Here is a 20793-nt window from a genome sequence, read left to right on the forward strand (position 1 = left end):
TTTAAAAGGAAAATCAACAGGGTAGAGCACATGCAAGGTCCAGGTTTACTCCCCAGCCCCAGTGGCCTCCTGAGCATTACTGGAAAGAGTGCTGGCAGCTCCAGATACCACCAGAGTGGCCCTTGTAGTTCCCAACACTGGGACCAGTTCTTTAAGTATTGTTGCTAGTGGCACCTGGGTCCGCTGAAAACTGCAGCGCACTGCCCTCACCTCTCACCAGCCTGCCAACACACATGAAAGAAAGAACTAGCTGGTATCTTTTCTCATACCAGAAGGTTTCCCAACATGTATTCACTGGAGCCTCTGGACAGGTGGTGGGCACTGCACTCCTGAGGGCCTCGGCGCTCTTCCCGCTCACCAGCTCAGCCCACCTACCACATGTACCCTGCTTTCGTGTGGTGCAGGTTTTGGGTTTTGGTTGGTTGGTGCTTGCTTTGGGGCTACATCCAGTGGTGCTGAGGACTTACTCCAGGTTCTACACTCAGGGATCGCTTTGCCCAGCTCAGGGGACTATGTGGGGTGCCAGGGATTGAATACCAATCAGCCAAGTACATGACAAACACCCTACCGGGTGTACTATCACTTGACCCCAGTTCTGTTTCTTGGCCCAAGAGAGGGGAAAGGATTCCCAGCAGTTCCAGAAGTTAACATAAATATATTGGTTTCTTTAGTAAGATTAAATCCTAATGAAATGTGAAGATTTGAATTGTGGAAATACAAAAGTAAAGCAATATTTAGTGCTGAACAGCTTTGCTATCTGATAAATACGGTGCTAGACTGGAGCTGGTAGGGCACTTGTCTTGCAAGTGACTGACCTAGGATTGGTCTCCTGAGTCTTCTTCCAGGATTAATCCTTGTGCACAGAATTAGGATAGGCCCTGACCACAGCTGGGTGTGACTCAGAAATCTAGAGTAAAAAAAAAAAACAGGAATTTCAGTCCACAGAGATAGCTCAAAAAGAAACATAACTAGGAGTAGACCCCCAAGCTTCTAGCGTAAGTGGTTCCTACCGGCCCCACTAGTTGTAGCCCACAGAATAAAATAATGAATTTAAATGCTAATTTTTTTCCCAGGCAGTTTATTTTTAGAGTAGTACAGTAGTTCCCCATCTAAGTTTGAAGTTTTGCTTTGTCAGATTTAACCTGTAATCAACCTCGGTCCAAAATTACTGCTTTCAAAAAAATATTTTGGGAGACCACATTCAGGGGCAGGGGTGTAGCTCAGTGTTAGAGCACTTACTTTGCTTATGTGAGGACATAGATTGAGTTTCCAGCACTCTGGGGAGGCATGTATACAGACTATTGTAGTTTTTAATCCATATGACTAATGTATGAATTAAACTTGATTCTAGGTATGTATGTGTGCAGCATACGCAAGGTTTAGTACTGTTCAGTTGTAGGCATTCCCTAGGAGTTCTGGAGCATGTCCCATGCTATACACTGGATTGATGAACCACGATTTAGTCATCAGTATCTTCTACCAAATCTTCTTTTTAACCCAGCATGTATTGAAGAGACTTGGTCAGCATGTCCAAAACATCGACAGTTGCTGTTAACTATAATATGCAGAAAAATAAGTCTGAGTAAAATGTACAGCAGTAGTTCAGAGTGCATTTTAGGCAGTTAAACATCTTCAAGCCCATAAAAGCATATGGGGATTTTCAGCTATTTATGATATTGACAAGTGGGATGTAGCTGTTCGCTTTGCACATGTGAGGTGCCTGGGTTCCATTTCAGCACTGCGAAAGAAAGGGAAAAAACCCTGAGTTACAGACATTTTGTCTTGGTTCATATTGTTTCAAGGGTCCAAATCTGGCAATATTTGGGGTTCCGGCTTACGGTTGATGGGGATGTTCTTTTCCACTCTCGGCCACGTTACCTCCATCATTTGACTACTAATTATAATAATGGGCTGGAGCAATAGCACAGCGGTAGGGCCAACATGGCCGACCCGAGTTCGATTCCTCCGCCCCTCTCGGAGAGCCCGGCAAGTTACCGAGAACCTCTCGCCCTCACGGCAGAGCCTGGCAAGCCACCCGTGACGTATTCGATATGCCAGACACAGTAACAACAAAGTCTCCAATGGAGACGTTACTGGGCCCGCTCGAGCAAATCGATGAACACCGGGAGTACCGTGACCATGTTCTTTTCAGTAGTGGTTAGATGACCCTATGATGCCTCTTCCAATGCCTGGTATGTGCTCAGCCTGTTGATCCCTCCAGTCCATGAATTCTTTCTGAACACAGTGATTATGGTAAATCTATTGTATAGTAAAGACATAAAGTGGCTTTTGCTTCACGTGTCAGGTATTAGAGAAAAATCAGTAACCAAAAACTGATTTGTCGTTATTATGTGCCAAGATTTACAGAAGTTAAAAGGATGGATATTGGCTTAGGGGCCAGAGAGAGCACAAGAGCTAAAGGGGCTTGCTGTGCATATGCATGCGGCCAGTCTGTGGCAATGCATGTAGTCTCCTAGCACTGTTGGGAGTAAGCCCTGGGCACCCCCAGGTGTGGCTCCAACCCCCCCTCCTGAAAGATTAGCCCAGACACCTGCCACTGCACCTGTCTGTTCTCTATGGGCTGATACAATCCAGTGACAAGAGCTGAGACAACCCCAGCTTAGGAAACGGTTTCTAAGTTTGGGCTGTGACGGTGCCAGCAGCATGGCTCCACCCGGAAAAGGCTTGAAGGGCCAGGGGGGTGGGGTGGAGGCCGTCCTAGGATATGCTACAGTGGTGGGTTGTAACGAAGCATGTGCCACTTTCTTCTCAGCACTATCCCCCTCCCCCCAAATAAAATTAGCTACAGAGAAGCTCAAATCGGAGAAGGTAGAGATGACTAATACTTAATCATAAGAGAGGAGAATTATTTTTGGAAAGGCTATCATCTTTGTATCCTGTTTTTATAAAATTCTTAAAATGGTGGTTACTACACTTGAAACATTTGAAACCTATCATCGATGCTCTATGTAATTATGAAGTTCTTGATACACAAGTCATCAGTTTTATATTGTAAAACCAGGAGTACTCTAAAAGTATAAATACTGTTACTAAAATCTACAGATAAAGAACTCTATGCTTGGATGAAGTGTGTAAAGGGACAGCCTCACGATCACAAACATTTAATGCCAACGCAAATTATACCTGGTTCTGGTAAGTACAGATGTGTGTTAGTAATATAACAGTTCTTGGTTGCTTAAAAGTTTTTAGATAGGAGTACTTTAGAAAGAGAAGTACTTTCACTGAATTGCTCTTATATTCAGCTATTAGAATCTTATATGTAACAAAGGTAACACAAAAGCTTTGTTTTTTTTTCTTTATTGCATGTAATCAAAAGTTCAGGGAACATGAATTTGTTTGAATTATCAAACCTGATTGAAGAAGGGTATGGGGGGGGTGATCAAAAAATGGAGAAAATAGGTTTAAGGAAAAAAATGTTTTAAACTAGTGGTGATTCCTATATTAACCACGTTTTTTATTTTGTAGTTTTGACAGATCTTCTAGATGCAATGCACATTCTTAGAGAAAAGTATGGTATCAAGTCCCATTGTCATTGTACTAGCAAACAGAATATGCAGAATATACAAGCTGGAAACTTTCCTGCAGTGAATGGTGTGTCTCAAGTGAGTAAGAGTCTCCAGTTATTCATAGAGATACATTGTTCAGTCAAACAACTTTGGTACTCGTGAACCAACTTAGGACTTGTGTTTTATAAATTACATCCTGTGTAGTGCTTGATAAATTCAGTTACTGCTTTTACTCTGAAGAATTGAAGAGACTTTTTTTTAATTCAGTTGTTCTACCCTTACAGGTTTTACAGAATGTTCTTAATCACAGTAATAAAATTTCTCTGTGCATGCCTGAGTCTCCACAGCAAAATACACCTCAGAAATCTGAGAGTAATGGCAACAGCAGCCCAGGTAGTGATATAAGCACAGATAGCAAGCTAACTCCCCCCGAATCTCAGTCACCACTGCACTGGTTAGCAGATCTTGCAGAACAGAAGGCCAGAGAGGAGAAAAAAGGTAAATTGGATGAAGTATAAGAAACTTAGAATGTGATATATAAGATTCTATTCAGGATAATTCACCTTTACTTTTTCTTGCATTGTCATTTTCATTCCATTTTAAAGGGATATAGTATCTATACTCTGGTGTGTATTCAGATGAATAGATTTTACTGGTACAATTTTTACCTCATGCTGTAAAGCATAGGGTGCCAATTTTGGTTTTTTAGTGGGGTTCCCCCCCCCTTTTTTTATTATTGAATCACCATAAGATACGGTTACAAAAATTTCATGTTTGAGTTAACAGTCATACATGATCGAACACCCATCCCTCCACCAATGCACATACTCCACCACATTCTCCTCAGTGTACATCTCTCTTCCAACCCTCCCCCTGCCTCTATAGCAGACAGTTTCCCCCATACTCTCTCCCTCTGCTTTGGGGCATTATGGTTGCAATGTAGATACTGAGAGGCTGTCACGTTTGTCCTTTATCTACTTTGAACCAAACACATCTCCCCTCCCGAATGATTCCTCCAACCATCATAGATTACTTGGTGATCCCTTCTCTATTCCAGCTGCCTTCTCCCCCAGCTCATGAGACAGGTTTCCAACTATAGAGCAGTATTCCTGGCCCTTGTGTCTGCTGTCCTTGGGTGTCAGTCTCATATTATGTTATTTTATGTTCCACAGATGAGGGAAGTCATCCTATGTCTGTCCCTCTCTGACTCATTTCACTTAGCATGATACTCTCCATGATCATCCATTTATAAGCAAATTTCATAACTTCATCTTTCCTAACAGCTGCATAGTATTCCATTGTGTAGATTCTTTGACCAATCGTCTGTTCTCGGGCACTGTTTCTGGCTATTGTGAACAGAGCTGCATTGAACTAAAAGGTGCAGATGTCATTTCTACTGTGCTTTTTTAGGGTGGCAGTTTTGTCGGTACGTCAGCTTTGTTTCATATGAGTTGAAAATTTGTGAAATGTTTTTATTTCAGAAAACAAAGAATTTGCCCTTGAAAATCAAATTAAAGAAGAGAGAGAACAAGATAATCCTGATTCTCCGAATAGCAGAAATTCACCACCTATGACCCAGAACAATGAACAAGGCTCAACCTTACGTGATTTACTGACCACAACAGCTGGCAAGCTGCGTGTGGGTTCTACTGATGCTGGCATTGCCTTTGCCCCAGTGTATTCCATGGGAACCCCAGTGAGTGTGATACAGATTTCTGGTTTTCATGTTCGTTTGCTTTTAATGTTTCTCAGTGCCACTTTGAGTTTTACACAGTACAGTGTTGGGGTAGTAGAAGTAAAATATGGTGATACACACCTATCCCACCCCCCAAACAAAGTCATCTGCTCTAAGATTACATGATAACCTAGGATTCCAAAATAGACAACTTCAGTTTCATCTGTCTTAAGACTTAATTATCCTTAGGCTAGTCTAGTGTCTGTAGTTGTTTAATAGATACAAATTGACTTTTATTTGTAATGCTGTGTTTCTCGGTGTGTTCTTCTGTTATAGCTCACAACTTAGCTGAGTGTTTTCATTTTGTTTACCTAGGTCAGAAGGGTTGGAGAATACCATCTTGATGACAAAAGAACCCTTTAGGGATACCCCTTCAGAATTTGGAAGCCATAGCTCTAAAAATTTTGCTTGTGAATGTTCAGATACTTAAAATACCTATAAATCAATTTTTGCTTTAATTGATTACAGTGGAGTATACGGACAGAATGAATAGGAATATTTTTAGTTCTACTCATAAAAGTACTCATCCACCTTTGCCCTAGATTTAAAATGACATAAATAATATGCCAAACACAGTACCAACAAGTCTCAAAAATGGAGACGGTGCTGGGCCCGCTCGAACAAATCGATGAACAACGAGAGGACAGTGCTAAATAAGAAGGCCATAATTCGAGTTTCTACAGCTTTTCACATGGATACCACCAGAATTCTGGTTCTTTGTATCTCATTGTATCCCTGTCTCCAGACAAGATTATTCTTTGGGGGAGGGGACAATAGGGGGACGACACACCTAGCTATGATCAGAGCTCACTCCTGGCTCTGTGCTAAGGATCACTACTGGTAGTGCCAGGGATTGAACTCTGGTCAGCCGTGTTTGAGTCAGGGCTGTACCTGCTGTACTATCCCTGGTTTCGATTATGTATTCTTAAATTAGGTATATTGTTTATGTTAGCTGTTTGCTTGCTTATTCACAGCAATTCAAAATGGACGTTTAAAAAATCATACATTTCCTCTCAAAATACATTTTTTCCCCTGTAACAGAGTGGTAAAAGTGGTAGGACCATGCCGAACATTCTTGATGACATAATTGCTTCTGTTGTTGAAAACAAAATTCCACCAAATAAAGTTCCTAAGATAAATTTGAAATCAGAGAAAGAAGAGCCGAAGGAAAGAAGATCTGCCGTGGATGAAAATCACAAATTGCACAGCGACATACCACATTCTTGGATCTGTGAGGACCATGTTTTGTGGCTTAAGGATTATAAGAACAGTAATAATTGGAAGCTTTTCAGAGAGTGTTGGAAACACGGACAGGTGAGTGCTTAAGCTGATTTTTCTCTTTTTTTGATGGTGGGGGCAGGAGCAAACCCAGTAGTGCTCAGTGGTTATTCTCACACTGTCCTCAGGAATTACTCCTGGTGGTGCACCTGGTATTGAACCTGGTAAGCCACATGCAAGGCAAACCCCCTACACCGCTGTGATTTAGTATATATCAGAAGCCATTTTTTTTTCCCCCTTTGGCTTTTGGGCCACACCCAGCAGTGCTCAGGAAATACTCTATGGTGCTCAGGACCATATGAGATGCCTGGGGTTGAACCTGGGTCAGCAGCATGTAAGAGAAGCACCCTACCGATTGTGTATTTCTGGCCCCATTAGAAGCTTTATTTCTTGCTGATTTTTTTTTTCCTTTTAAAATAAAGATGGTGCTAGCAAGTTAGCTTACAGGGCTGGAGCATATGTTTCGCATGTGATTACACCAGGTTTGATAACTCAGTACTTCACGGTCCCCTGAACCTTAAGGGAAAATTCGAGTGCTCGGGAGTAGAGCACTGAGCTGGCCTGTATTAGGCTCTGAATTTGCTATTTACACGACAAAAAATTTAAAAAAAAAATTTCTCTCTAAAGCTTGGTTCTACTACACTTACAAGTTCAGCGGAACATTAATGATATCTATTAATGCTTTGCTAATTCTCTATACGTTAAGTTTTATGTGGTTGATACTTATTTTAGGTAACAGTTTGCTACATTTAATGCACAGAATATTACCAGAATTAAAAATTCACTTTTATTGAGGCTGGAGAGGTGTACAATGGGTAAGGCTTGCCCTGCACACAGCCGGCCCCAGTCCAGTCCCCGGCACCTCCAAGAGTCCCTTGAGTGCAGAGCCAGGAGTGGGTGAGAGAGTCTGAGCATGTGGGTGGGACCAAAAACCAAACAGCAACAAAAAAGAATTCACTCTGGTTATGGTTTCCTTATCCTCTGGACAACAATGCTCCTTTAAGTGTGACCTTCTTTATTCAACAAATATTGACTAGTGAGGCCTAAGTTTGCTTGGCACTAAGATTATAAAAGCAAGAGGCTACAGAGAGACTGACTGACAGGTCACGTGCTTGCCTTGCCTAGGACTAAGCAGGGTTCAATTCCAGTTTCTGAGTGCAGAGGCAGGAGTAAGCCCTGAAACTGCCAGGTGTGCCCTGAAAACAAACCCAAAAAGAAAAACAAGTTCTAGGGCCAGAATAGGCAGCCAAGTCCTTTCGAGATAAGGCACCTACCTTGCACTCTCCAGACTTGAACTGCATCCCATGAGCCCTATTAGGCGTGGCCCAAAAAATGGGACCGGAGCAGTATGAAAGGGCTTAGGGCACTTCCTTGCCTTGCGTGTGGCTGACTCAGCATTAATCCCCATCCCCCACACTCCCGACACACGGTCTCCATGGCCTGCCAAGAGTAAGCCCTTGAGCACTGCCAGGTAGGCACAAAAAGACTAACTCAAGCTTTATAAAAGTAAGAATGGTTTTAGTATAGTGATTGTGAATTTTTTTTTCAGTTGCTAATTTCTTTCAGAATTTCCCATGCCTTGCGTATACACATTCAGTATCTGTCTTTTGGGAAGAGATGGAGGAGGTGGGCACATTGAGCTGTATTCAGGGCTCTGGGCTCAGCCATCAGTCCTGGTGGGTCTGCAGAAAGCAAGTGCAGTGGCAGGAATTGAACCCAGTTTGCTACATACAAGGCAAGCACCTTCCTTACCGCTACTGTACTATCCCCTGGAACTCCAAGTGAAATATTCAAAATAATTCAAAAAGGGTAATCTGAATTGATGCCTCAGATTGAAAGTTTTCTAAGATACATAAAGATTATAGATTATTAAACAGCATCAGGTATTTGGGGAACTATAGTCGTTCTTGTTCTCTGTAACAGATAAGAGTTCTATGAGACATTTAGGGTTATGAGTAGGAAGTATCAAGCTAAAGAAAGAGTTTAAATTTTACCTGGCTTCGGGGTGTGTGTGTGTGTGTGTGTGTGTGTGTGTGTGTGTGTGTGTGTGTGTGTGTGATGTTTTGGTGGAGCACACCATGCAGAATTCAGGTTCCTCCCAGCTGTGTTAGGATACTGTGCAGTACTGAGGGCAAACTCGGGCCTCCCACATGCATTACACTGCTGCCCTCTGGTCCTTTAGAAATTTTGACAAGTAAAGCTGTCAAATTGGCGATTTTAAATTAAAACAGAAAGTCAGAGTCAGATTTGGAAGGCTTTCAGCATTTTCCAGAAAGTAATGATGATCAAACCCTATGAATTTTGAATTATCATAGTCTAATTATCTTGCCCCCCAATGATTTTCTTTAATCTACTAAATTTTCCCAAGCTTCTGGTACCACAAGAAAGAGTGGCAAAGGACTGTACAAGAGTTGTGCTAGATAGGTATAATACAGGCTTGTAATAATTATCTAATGAGATTTTTTAAAATAATTTGGATGTATGAATGGCCCTTTGCACATTTAAAACATTTGAAAGTACTTGTACTTTAAAGACTAGGTTTTCTTTCCTTTTTTAGGAGATGAGGGTTGAAGATGGATGTTAGAGGCTACTCTTGGCCCTCAGCTTGGTCACTCTCAGTGGTGCTCACAGGACTGTAGTAGTGGGATTGGGGCTGAGCCTTCCAGACTTAGAGCTCTCACTCTGGCCCCTTTGGTTTTTGACTAATATCTTTTGATAAAACTTACAACTGCAATTGTTCTCGTGGCGCTAAGACTTTCTCATAAATTTTTAAGCACTGTCTTCTGTAGACAAAAGGATTTTTTGGATAGTTGGGGGGTGGGGTTTGTTTGTTTGGGGGCCACATCTACCAGTGCTCAGGGCTACTCCTAGCTCTGCTTGGGCATTGCTTCCAGCATTGTTCAGGAGACCCTGCATAGGAGAGGATCACACACAGTCCTCCTGCATGCAGAGCTGATGTTCCACCCTTTTCGCTATCTCTCCAGCCCACTGATTAAGGCTTGGGTGGGGAGTTGCTTTGAGGGGCAACACCTAGGTATTACCCAGAGCTACTCCTGTTTTCAGTACTCTGGAAAAAAAAGCATAAAGAGTCACTTTTGTCTGGTGAGTCTTACAAAAGTCTTGATCACAGCTTTGTATTCTCTGTGTTCAGACAGCACAGTGAAGGTGGGGGGTCTTTCTGGTTTGTTTTTTGGGTGTGTTTTTAGGTCACACTGGGCAGTGATCAGTGGTTTACTCCTGGCTCTGTGTTCAGAAATTATTCCTGATGAGCTCAAGCATCAAATGTGGGTTGGCCTACTGCAAGGCATAGACCTCTCCTCCAGCCTCCTGCAGTTTTGTTTTGTTTTTTTTTTAACAAAAGAACGTGGGAAATGGGTACAGTTCTTGCCACAAAGATTTTTCTATCATCTTTGTAATTCTAGAACTTTAAAATCTTCCGTTGTTGGTTTTGAGATTACGGAATCTTGATGTCATTTGTGAATTTACGGGATTTCAAAGAATCTGCTGGTCGACTCAAAAGTTGTGTTACTCAGATTAGTATTTTTGTTATAAACTTTGTGATGGTAAATATGTATTTTTAAGTGATACTCAGCATACGTAAGCTATAATAAGGTCACATATTTAGTGGATTATATAAAAATTAGCCTACAAGAAAATAATGTATTTTTGCTGTCTAAAAATAGTGTAGTGTAATCATTCAGATCTTTTTTCAAGAAAATTGCTATGTATTTTGGACTGGGGAAATAGAACATCAGATAAGTCTCTTGCCTTGCACGTTGCGCGCTAGCTTGATCCTCAACATCCCATTTGGGTCCCCCAAGCACTATCAGAAATGATTTCTTAGTGCAAAGCCTTGAACATTGCCAGGTGTGGCCCAAAAACCGAAAAAGATTGCTGAATATTTGTACTTTTGTTTTTACCGTTGACTCTGTACTCACTATTACTCATTGCTTTTTTTTATCATGAGCTCTTTCTAACTCAGGAACTCTTCATGCTCGCAATTTGTCGTTAATCCTGAAAAATCCATTTTGCTACTTGCACATATAAAATCAAATGTTGGAAATAAATCTTTTAACTGTTATCTGTCTATTTATAAGCCTGCAGTGGTTTCAGGTTTGCATAAGAAAATGAACAATAGCTTGTGGAAGGCGGAATCAATCAGTCTTGATTTTGGAGACAACCAAGCTGATCTTCTCAACTGCAAAGACAGCATTATTTCAAATGCCAATGTTAAGGAATTCTGGGATGGTTTTGAAGAAGTTTCAAGTACGTTCTACTTTTGTTTCATTGTTTTCTTACACACCACAATTCACCCCACAGTGATAGAATAGCAATTATTATTTAATAGATTTTTTAATCCTAGAGACTTTTGTGTTACTTTGTTGTCTTGGAGGGCCAAAATGATAGCACAGCGGGTCGGGCATTTGCCTTGCATGTGCTGACCCAGGTTTGACCCCCGGCATCCCATATGGTCTCCCAAACGCCACCAGGAGTGATTCCTGAGTGCAGAGCCAGGAGTAACCCCCAAGCATTGCCAAGTATAATCCGAAAAACAAAACAAAGAAAAGTAGTAGTAGTACTGAATAAAGATGGCTCCTATACCTGGCTCCACTCTTCTTAATTTTGGCCATAAAGAGCATTTTACTGTTTCATCATATGGGAATTATTTTTGGCCACCCTCTCTAAGTTTGGAAAATGGATTGTGTAATTTGACTGAAGCGTCTTGAAAAAAGCAAAAACATAGGACTAATTTTAATAGTATGATAAAAAGAATTGGTTAAATAATTTAATTTTTTTGGTAGTATTCCAGGTGTGTAATGCAGTTTTGTTTATATATACACACACACACATACATGTGTATATATAGAGAGAACAAAATCTTAAAATCTTACAGTCATTCATTACCTATTGCCCAGCAATTGTATCATTTGATACAAATTAAAAAGCCAATTAAGTTTCTTAGTAATTCACTTTACTCTTTATAGAAAGGCAAAAAATGAAAACTGGAGAAACAGTTGTTTTAAAATTAAAAGATTGTCCTTCTGGAGAAGACTTCAAGACTATGATGCCTGCAAGGTAAGACCATTTGAAATGCTATTTGAATATATTGCTTTTTGAGGTTGAGATGAAATTATTCCTAGGGTAGAATTAAGTGAAAATAATTGTGACCTTGAGGCATCGTCTTCTTGGTTCAAAGCAGATACCCGAAAATAGCCACAATCAAATCTTCATAATTTTAGTCAGGGAAAGTCTTCGTTCTTACTGCCCACTGGTGTAGCAAAGGAAGGAATGAATACTCCTGTCAAAGGAGGTCTTGTGTGAGTCCTCCCTTTCTTTCACGGTTTTCCATGATCCCGGAAGTAGAATTACAATTTCAATCATATTCTTGTGTGCTGCATTTATTTCAACTCAGACTGAAGTTGATTACAAAGAATGTTGCCTGTCAAAGTCTTTGGGAAAGGTTATCTTGTGTTTTGAACAGCTTGAAAATAGCGTGAATCTTTATTCAAAAGAAGGCAATGTTGTTGTTCTTCAGATATGAAGATCTTTTGAAAAGCCTGCCATTACCAGAATACTGTAATCCCGAAGGAAAATTCAATTTGGCCTCTCATTTGCCAGCATTTTTTGTACGTCCTGATCTAGGACCCAGGTTGTGCAGTGCTTACGGTGAGTGTGTTTCTGTTTCTTTCTGTTTCTTGTGGCTTTTAGGTTCTGTTAATCCACTGAAATATTTCTCTATCAGGCATGATGTTGGGTTCATTTGTTTTCTGTTTGGCGGTCAGGACACACAGCTGGCAGTGCTCATAAAATGCTGTTCATTGTTTGTGATTGACCCCAGCGTCTTCTGCGTCCTCGAAGGGACTCCACCACTTGAGCCATGCCCCACGCTCAAGTACTTGGGGCCTGAGGGATAGTATCTGTTAATGCCTTATAATTTCGTATCCAGTGTTCATGTTTTGTGTTAATTTGACTGGGTTTGTTTTTATTTGGGGCCTCACCTGTTGGCCCTCAGGACTTACTCATGGCTCTGTGCTCAGGATACCATGTCGGGGACCAAACCTTGGTCAGCTACATTTAGGGCAGATGCCTTAGTCAGTGTTGTAGCTTTACGGACTATGGTATGGATTTTTTAATAGGCTATTATAATTTATGCACTTGGTTTGACAGGTTTTAGAATAAGGAAATTAGGGCCAGAGAGATAGTATAGTGGGGGGAGTGCTTGTCTGGCACTTGACCACCCCAGGCTCAATCCCTGGCATCCTATAGTCCCCCAAGCACCACCAAGCGTGATGGCTGAGTGCAGCACCAGGAGTAACCCCTGAGCATCACTGGGTGTGGCCCAACCCCCACACACACCTCAAGAAAAAAACAATTAAAACTCAAGTTATAATTAAACTTCCCTCAGTTGACTTGGGGCAGAAATGTCCAGGGTTTATAAGATGTTTAAGTAAATATCTATTTTATATACAGGTGTAGCTGCTGCTAAAGATCACGACATCGGAACAACAAATCTCCATGTTGAAGTTTCTGATGTTGTAAATATTCTTGTCTATGTTGGCATAGCAAAAGGAAATGGCATACTCTCAAAAGCAGGTAAAAAGAAAACTTAAATAGTGCTCTATGAATTATTAATAATTACTCGTATTACTCAGAATTAACAGCAAAGTTTTCAAATTGTAGTTGACAATGGAGTATTCTGATTTCGTTATTTAAAGTTTTGCCTAGATTTTAATGCTGATCTTCAGAATTTTAGCATAGTATCTGACTCATTGTAAAACATGTTTAAATTGGGAAATTATTGTAGCCAAATGACTGTCACAAATTAGGAAATTGTTGGTGTATACTTGTTGGTGTAGCGGGCCATAAATTTGGGGCATAGTTTCGGGTCATATCAGGTGGTGCTAAGTGCTTTCTGCTGGTTTTGTGCTCAGGGATCATTCCTCCTTATGCTTGGGAGACGATATGCAGTGGTCGGGGATTGAACCACGGTCAGTTCAGTAACTGAACTCTTGTACTGTCTCCCTGACCCTGAGGCCATCAGTGTTTTTTTTCTAGACTACTACTAGTTTTTGAAAACACTGTTGTAAGGGCTGGAGCAATATGCATGCAGCCAGCTTGGGTTTTATTCCCAGCACCTAATGTTGCAGGAGCACTGCTGGGTGTGGCCCCAAACCCTAAATACATACTTCTATAAATGCTCACTGTTCTGAAGTCAGAAGATAGAAAAAAGACCTTCTTGTCCTTAGAAATTCGCCATGCGAAAGGAAAGGTTTCAGTGATCTTGGTCACTCTGGTGTGGGATCTGAAGGTACAAAGCAAGGTAGCAACTAATGGCCAAAGGCAGAGCACAGCAGTAGAACTCCTCCACACTATTGATTTGTTGGGGGAAGGGAGAGGGGGGCATTTCACTGGCGATGGGTGTGGTGGTAAAATTATGTACATGGGAAACCATTATTAATAGTATTCTAGATCACAGAATCTCAATTCAAAAAAAAATTTTTTTTTAAGGGGCTGGAGCAATAGCATGGCGGGTAGGGCGTTTGCCTTGCACTTGGCTGACCCGGGTTCAATTCCCAGCATCCCATATGGTCCCCCGAGCACCGCCAGGAGTGATTCCTGAGTGCAAAGCCAGGAGTAACCCCTGAGCATTGCCGGGTGTGACCCAAAAAAATTTAGTAAGAAAAGGATTTTTATCCCTTTACATACATAAAATCAGATTGGTTTCAGTTTGTCAGGGAGATAGAAAAATACCCCGCTATTACCTTGAAATTGCAGACTGAAGCATTTGCACTTGATTACAGGTCAACTCTGATAAAGTATAAGGTCCCCTCGTAATTAAGGCCCTCCCGTTGATCGTCGATTTGCTCGAGCGGGCCCAGTAACGTCTCCATTGGAGACTTTGTTGTTACTGTGTTTGGCATATGGAATACTCTCGGTAGCTTGCCGGGTTAATCAAGAAATTTTTTTCTTCCATTAGTCATAGTAATATGCTATCCCTTTGCCTCATTGAGTGTATTCAGATATTAAAGATTATCTATCCTTGCCTGCCTTACTACTAATTAGTTATGCAGACCATCTAATTAAGAGTGATCATGAAAAACCTTTGTACAGAAAAAAAAATCTATGTAAGTACAAATCATTTATGAAACTACCTATTTTTTGGACAGAATGAAAATTAGTTTGAATAGAAGCTCTTGGGCTTTTTTTATATCCTATTACTTGAGATTTGTAGAAAACAAATGAACTGGTAAAGATTCCAGAGTGCTGATACAGTCAGGCATTGACTTTGTTAGACTTAACGACTAATTTGAAAGTATTCTGTTTCAGGAATACTGAAGAAATTTGAGGAAGAAGATTTAGATGATACTTTAAGAAAACGATTGAAGGACTCAAGTGAAATACCTGGTGCTCTCTGGCATATTTTTCCTGGGAAAGACATTGACAAGATAAGAGAATTTCTGCAAAAGGTATTCTAAGTCACAAATAATTTCTTCAGGATGTTTTGTCGAATAGATTTGGATAATAGTGTTAAGCATGAAATCTATGATTCTCGGAGCTATAATATTAGTGGGGATTATGGTTTGAGTGGCAGGTGGCTGGGCAGGCACAGTGTTCTGAGTGTTGCTCCCAGTGCTGTGCCCTGTGTCAGGATTTGAGCACAGAAGCTCCCTCATGCAGAGCATGTATCCATCCCTATACCTGCCCTGCCTCAGAATCTACTTTTATTTGTTGCTCTTGCTTTGGAGGGACACCCAGCTGTGCTGAGGAATCACTCCTGAGCATTGCCAAGAGTGCTCGAGGTTGGCCCCATACAAGGTGCGCCTACTGTGTTAGCTCTCTGGCTGTTTTTTAAAGAATTTTAAAGGATTGAGACTTAGCTGGGCGTTTACTTTTTCTCTGCTTTAAAGGTGTACTTTTTCTCTGCTTAGTAGATGTGCATTTTTTTTAATCCACACAGGTTTCTAAAGAACAAGGTCTTGAAGTTCTACCAGAACATGATCCAATACGTGATCAGAGTTGGTATGTGAACAAAAAACTTCGCCAGAGACTACTTGAGGAATATGGAGTTAAAACCTGCACTCTCATTCAGTTCCTTGGTGATGCCATTGTCTTACCAGCAGGAGCACTTCATCAGGTAGGTAACTACTTCCGAAAACATTACCGAAGGAAACAACTTTGGTTTCGAATTTAACTTTTCTTTCTTTTTATAAATCGGCTTGTTAATTTGGAGATAGATAGTTAGGACAACAGAGAACATAGAAGAAAAGTACAAAATGGCATTTAACTTAGTACATTTAACAGAGTCGGGTTACTCCTGACTCTGCACCCAGGAATTACTCTTGGTAGTGCTGAGGGGACTGCAAGCAAGTGCCCTACCTACTGGCATCCCAGTTGTTTCATTTTTTTAAGATAGCAAATTTGGCGTCGTATTTATTATCCTTAATATGTCCTAATGGCATTTTTGGTGTGAAGTTCTGTGAGTCTTAGGGGATGTGTGTGTGTGTCTGTGTACACAATTATAGAATATTTTGTTCTTCCACAGAATTTTCCTGCCCTTTTTCAGTCCCTCTACTACCCAAGTACTTGTACAACTATATAATTTATTTTCTGCCCCATAGTTCTTTGCTTATGAGAACATTACATAATTTGAATTCTTCCTTAATGTAGCCTTTGAATCTAGTTTTTCTTAACACTTCAGTTGCATCCATGTTGCGCTGTCAGTGGGTTTGGTTCCTTTTTATTGCTGGGCTCGTAATGTAATTAAAAGTACCTCTTTTCCAATTGAATAAATAAAATTAGAGTTGTTTCCAGTTTGGGGCAATAACTAAGCATTACAAGCGTTCACGTAAGGAATTTTATAGGGTCATAGGTTTTCTTGGTCATTTGGATAAATACCAAATAGATTACCTGGTCAGAAGATGAATGTATGGTTAACTTTATAAGAAACTGCCAGGCTATTCTCCAAGTAGTTAAACTTTTTCTCATCTCTATAGCAATTGTGTTTTGTTTCGTTTTATTTTTTTCCTGCTTTTTTTTTCTTTGTGGGTCACACCCAGCAATGCACAGGGGTTACTCCAGAGTTTGCACTCAGGAATTTCATCTGGCAGTGCTCGGGGCACCGTATGGAACGCTGGGAATTGAATCCTACACATTGTGCTACTGCTCCAGTCCTCTATAGTAATACTTGTTTCCATTTTCCCTATTTCTTGGTAACACTCATTGTTTTGTTTTTAAGCCTGTGCGTGAAGTGCATTTGGTATCTTGATTGTGTTTTTATTTACATTTTATTATAACTGATTATGTTAACCATATTCCACCCACATGTTTGATACCTTTTTAGCCTGTTTATATTTATATATTTTTGTCCATTTTTGTAATAGGATTTTCTCTTTCCTTACTGGTCTTGATTGTTGCTTATTCATGTAAGTTTCTAGCGGATAAATGCTCTCATATATATTCTCCGGTCAGTGGCTTGTCCTTCTGTTTTCTAGGTGTCTTCCAAAAGCCTTAAGAATTTTCCAGTTTTGTTACTCAGTTGGCCATGTATTTTATTTGATTTTTTTTTTCTTGGTATCTGCAAAATTTTTTTCTAGCGCAAGATCACAAAAATTGTGTTTCCTTTATAGTTGTATTACATTTAGGCATGTGACCCATTTTTAGTTTACTTATGAATATGATACAAAGTATGAATCAAAATTCAGTATTTTGCATATAGATATTTAACTATTTCTGTACGGTTTTTGAAGAATAGCATATCTTAATATGATTCGAATCAAACAGTGCAGGGCCAAAAGGTAGTACAGTAGTTAAGGTGCTAATCTTGCGTGCTGTATAAATTGGGTTCAGTTCCTGATACCACACATGGTCTCCTTTATTAGGATTAAGTCTTAGCACCACCAGGTAAGACCCCGAAACCATAAGCCTTACAAAAGGTTTAGTGTATCTCACCTTTCTCCCCCAAGATGCGACCAGTCATGACATGCCTCTGTTCCTTTCCTGGAGAGAGAGAAAGACAAGAAGCTAGTTTTTTCGAGAGCAAGCAACATTCTGGGTTTTTTTTTGGGGGGGGGGATGGTACAGGGCTTAAGGCCCTTTCTTTGCATGTGGTTAACGAGAGAGAGAGAGAGAGAGAGAGAGAGAGAGAGAGAGAGAGAGAGAGAGAGAGAGAGAGAGAGACGTGAGTGTACAGGAATTAAGGCCCTTTCTTTGCATATGGTTAACTCGGGTTCAGTCCTTGAGCACCAGCAGGCCTGACACCTGGCACTGAGCTAGGAATAATCCCTGAATGTGGCACAGAATCCCAAAAAGAGTTTTCTCAGTGCCACACAATTTTGGGTGTTTGGTTTGGGGCCACACTCAGTCCTCAGGGCTTTATCCTGACTACACTTGGGAGTCACTCTTGACAGGGCTCACAGGACCACATGGGCTGCCAGTGCCCTACCTTCTGTACTATCACTCCGCCCCTCAGTGTTCACAATATTAACTTGGATTTCAGGCACATTGTTATTTAGAATTTATCCTTTAGAGGTCCTAGAACTTTTCGTTGATGAGTGTACCAATTGTGTCGTGCTGTTGTAGCACTTGGTATCAAACTCTTAAGCTAGCACATGCCATGCTAGCATTCATACACAATTTCCTAGGATTGGTAAGCACAGGTTGCAGGGCCCCGTCCTCATAATTTATGTTCAGTAGGTCTGAGAATGGAATTACGGTTTGCGCATATCCAGCACATCTTCAGATGATGCTGAGGTTTTTCTCTGTGATCACTTTGAAAACTACTCAGATAAGACTAGAGAGATGGTATAGGGGATAAAGTGCTTGCTTCGCATGTGGCCAGCCTAGGTGATCCCTGGTTTTGCATAGGGCCACCTGAACACCTCTAAGGGTGGCCTCCCAAATCACACAGATTAGAAAGAAAGCCTTGTGTGATTCTTGGGCCATACTTGGAGGTGCTCAAGTCAAAATATTGTTGAAAAAATGTGTATAAATAGAAGATGTTGTTGAAAAAAAAATATTGTCAGTGGAATGAAAGGTATTTAATGTTACTTTTAAAGGCACAAAAGTAATTTTTATTTCCAGTTCCTTACAGCCAAGCTTTCATTTCCTTTTCTGTAATAGTGAAATAATTAAAATGCTGATAGCCAGCAGAGCCAAGATGAACACCTAATTGAGTTCACTGACTAGTAAAACAAGGTATTTAACAACAGCAACAAAAAATGGACCATGAAAATATTGGTCATTTAGAATCTGTCAGTCCGAAAGATTTCTGGGAAACTGCTCATCATTAGATTAACAAAATCATCCTACATGAACCTTGCAGTGATAGAACTTTCTGTTTTGAAATACACTTGATGTTTGGGAGAAGCTAAAATCTGATAGAACCATCACTTGTATTATACTTAACTTTTTGTTTTGGGAATAGGTACAGAATTTTCACAGCTGCATTCAGGTAACTGAGGACTTTGTGTCTCCAGAACATCTTGTACAGTCGTTTCATTTAACACAGGAACTGAGACTTTTGAAGGAAGAAATCAATTATGATGATAAACTACAGGTAGGAGTTGAATTTTCTAACAAGTTCCTTTTCCACAGTCATTTTATATTCAGAAATATGATAAATGCATAGGAAGTGGCCATTGACTAATTCGTCACATTGTGTTATATTGAACACATCATACACTTTTGTGTTGTATTATGACATAATATATATCACAGTAGTCAACCAGATAGTAACATAAAGAAGCCTTTGATTGTATGGTATTGGTGGCTCGACTTTTGATTTTATTTTGAGCCATACCCTAGGTGGGAAGTGGGGATGGGGGGGTAGTGGTGGGGCGGTGGTATCCTTGCGTTACCAGGGATCGACCCGGGTCTCCCACATGCTCCGCCCTGTGAGCTGTCTCCCTGGGACCTGCTTTCTGAGAGGGGACTCGCAGTCAGGCCACACCTCGGGGTGCTCGGGAGTCGCTTTCTCCCGTGCAGGTGACTCCATCCTGGCTTCCCGCCTGCAGAGCGTATGCTTCAAGGCTTCGAAGTATCTCTCCAGACTTTTAACGCTTAAATTTGGCTTTCCTCCATTGAAATGTTTTTGACCTACCAGTGTGTCTTCAGCTCAAGTGATTGGAGATTTGAACATCTCTTCCAGGTTAAAAATATCTTGTATCATGCAGTCAAGGAAATGGTGAGAGTTTTGAAGGTGCATGAAGATGAAATAGAGGATATGGAAGAAAATTAGATGTGATTCAGTTTAAGCTGTTAAACTAAGATTACTTTTGAATGACATGTGTGCACAAGGACTTAAGCTTCATAAAACCACCGGTGCCAAGAAACTCTTTATAGTAATTCCTTGTTATTGACACCGCAGCAGTATGGCATCTATCACAGTTCCTATGATTTCCATGTTATTAAAACAAGCTAAATTTTAAAAGCAGCGCTTCATAGCTGTTTTGTATTATAGTGTGTATGATATTTGTGAAAATGCCAGATTTAAGAGGATGTATTTATTTTTAGAAAAATACAAAAATCTATGCTATATTGTTGATCAAGTGTAAATGTGACCTTGTACAGTTTACTAAAATAACTGATATTTTTCACTACATTGAGACAGTTACTGTGAGAATAGGATACAAACACCAGCTATCGCCTGCATTTGGAAAATTGCTGAATCGCACAGCATTCATGTCATAATGAGGAAATTACTGCCAAATAATTGTAAAATTTGTAAAATACAAAGTATATAAAGTAGATAACTAAATACAGACACTTCAATATTTTGTTGAAGCTATTGACTGTACAATTAAACATTTTCAAAAGGTGTAATTTATTTAAAATTGTCTCATTTTGGTAAAATTTATGTGAACCTTTAAAGCTAAATATTAAACTTAATATGCTATGTAAATATATACATATATACATTTAATGATGTATTTTTTTAAAACATTGGCTTGCTTTATTTGTTAAAGTGCAAGTGTTACATATGGCTTTGTACATTAAAGTTGAAAGGGGTTTTACATTTTCCATTAAAAGGACTTTATCAAAAATTGCCTTGTTTCTAGAGTTCTTTTACGTACATATATATATATATATGTAATATATATTAGGGCAGAGGTTTCCTGGCTTACTATGCCTTTTTAAGGGGAAAAAAAAATGGACTGGGCTGCTTCCCCTGAAAATCTGCCTTATGCAGAAAGAAAGTGCTCCTACACACACACACACACACACACACACAATTTGAGCATCCCCACCCCAAAG

At 40.2% G+C, this 20793-nt stretch overlaps 1 protein-coding gene across 2 annotated transcripts in view; it reads left to right on the forward strand.

Annotated features, from left to right (window-relative positions):
* JMJD1C (jumonji domain containing 1C) overlaps positions 1 to 20576 on the forward strand; it is a 177067-nt gene extending 156491 nt beyond the window's left edge. For both annotated transcript variants that reach the window (XM_056107900.1, XM_056107901.1), the window contains 13 exons: positions 3064 to 3153; positions 3487 to 3623; positions 3812 to 4025; positions 5009 to 5223; positions 6304 to 6576; positions 10638 to 10806; positions 11526 to 11616; positions 12077 to 12207; positions 13012 to 13134; positions 14869 to 15008; positions 15500 to 15676; positions 18965 to 19096; positions 19688 to 20576. In XM_056107900.1, the coding sequence (XP_055963875.1) occupies positions 3064 to 3153; positions 3487 to 3623; positions 3812 to 4025; positions 5009 to 5223; positions 6304 to 6576; positions 10638 to 10806; positions 11526 to 11616; positions 12077 to 12207; positions 13012 to 13134; positions 14869 to 15008; positions 15500 to 15676; positions 18965 to 19096; positions 19688 to 19777 (1982 nt within the window). In that variant the 3' untranslated portion in view covers positions 19778 to 20576. The remainder of the gene's footprint in view (positions 1 to 3063; positions 3154 to 3486; positions 3624 to 3811; positions 4026 to 5008; positions 5224 to 6303; positions 6577 to 10637; positions 10807 to 11525; positions 11617 to 12076; positions 12208 to 13011; positions 13135 to 14868; positions 15009 to 15499; positions 15677 to 18964; positions 19097 to 19687) is intronic.
* Positions 20577 to 20793: the final 217 nt, after the last annotated feature.

The sequence above is a fragment of the Sorex fumeus genome, unplaced genomic scaffold, assembly GCF_029834395.1.
Source record: "Sorex fumeus unplaced genomic scaffold, SorFum_2.1 ptg000183l, whole genome shotgun sequence".
NCBI lineage: Eukaryota > Metazoa > Chordata > Mammalia > Eulipotyphla > Soricidae > Sorex > Sorex fumeus.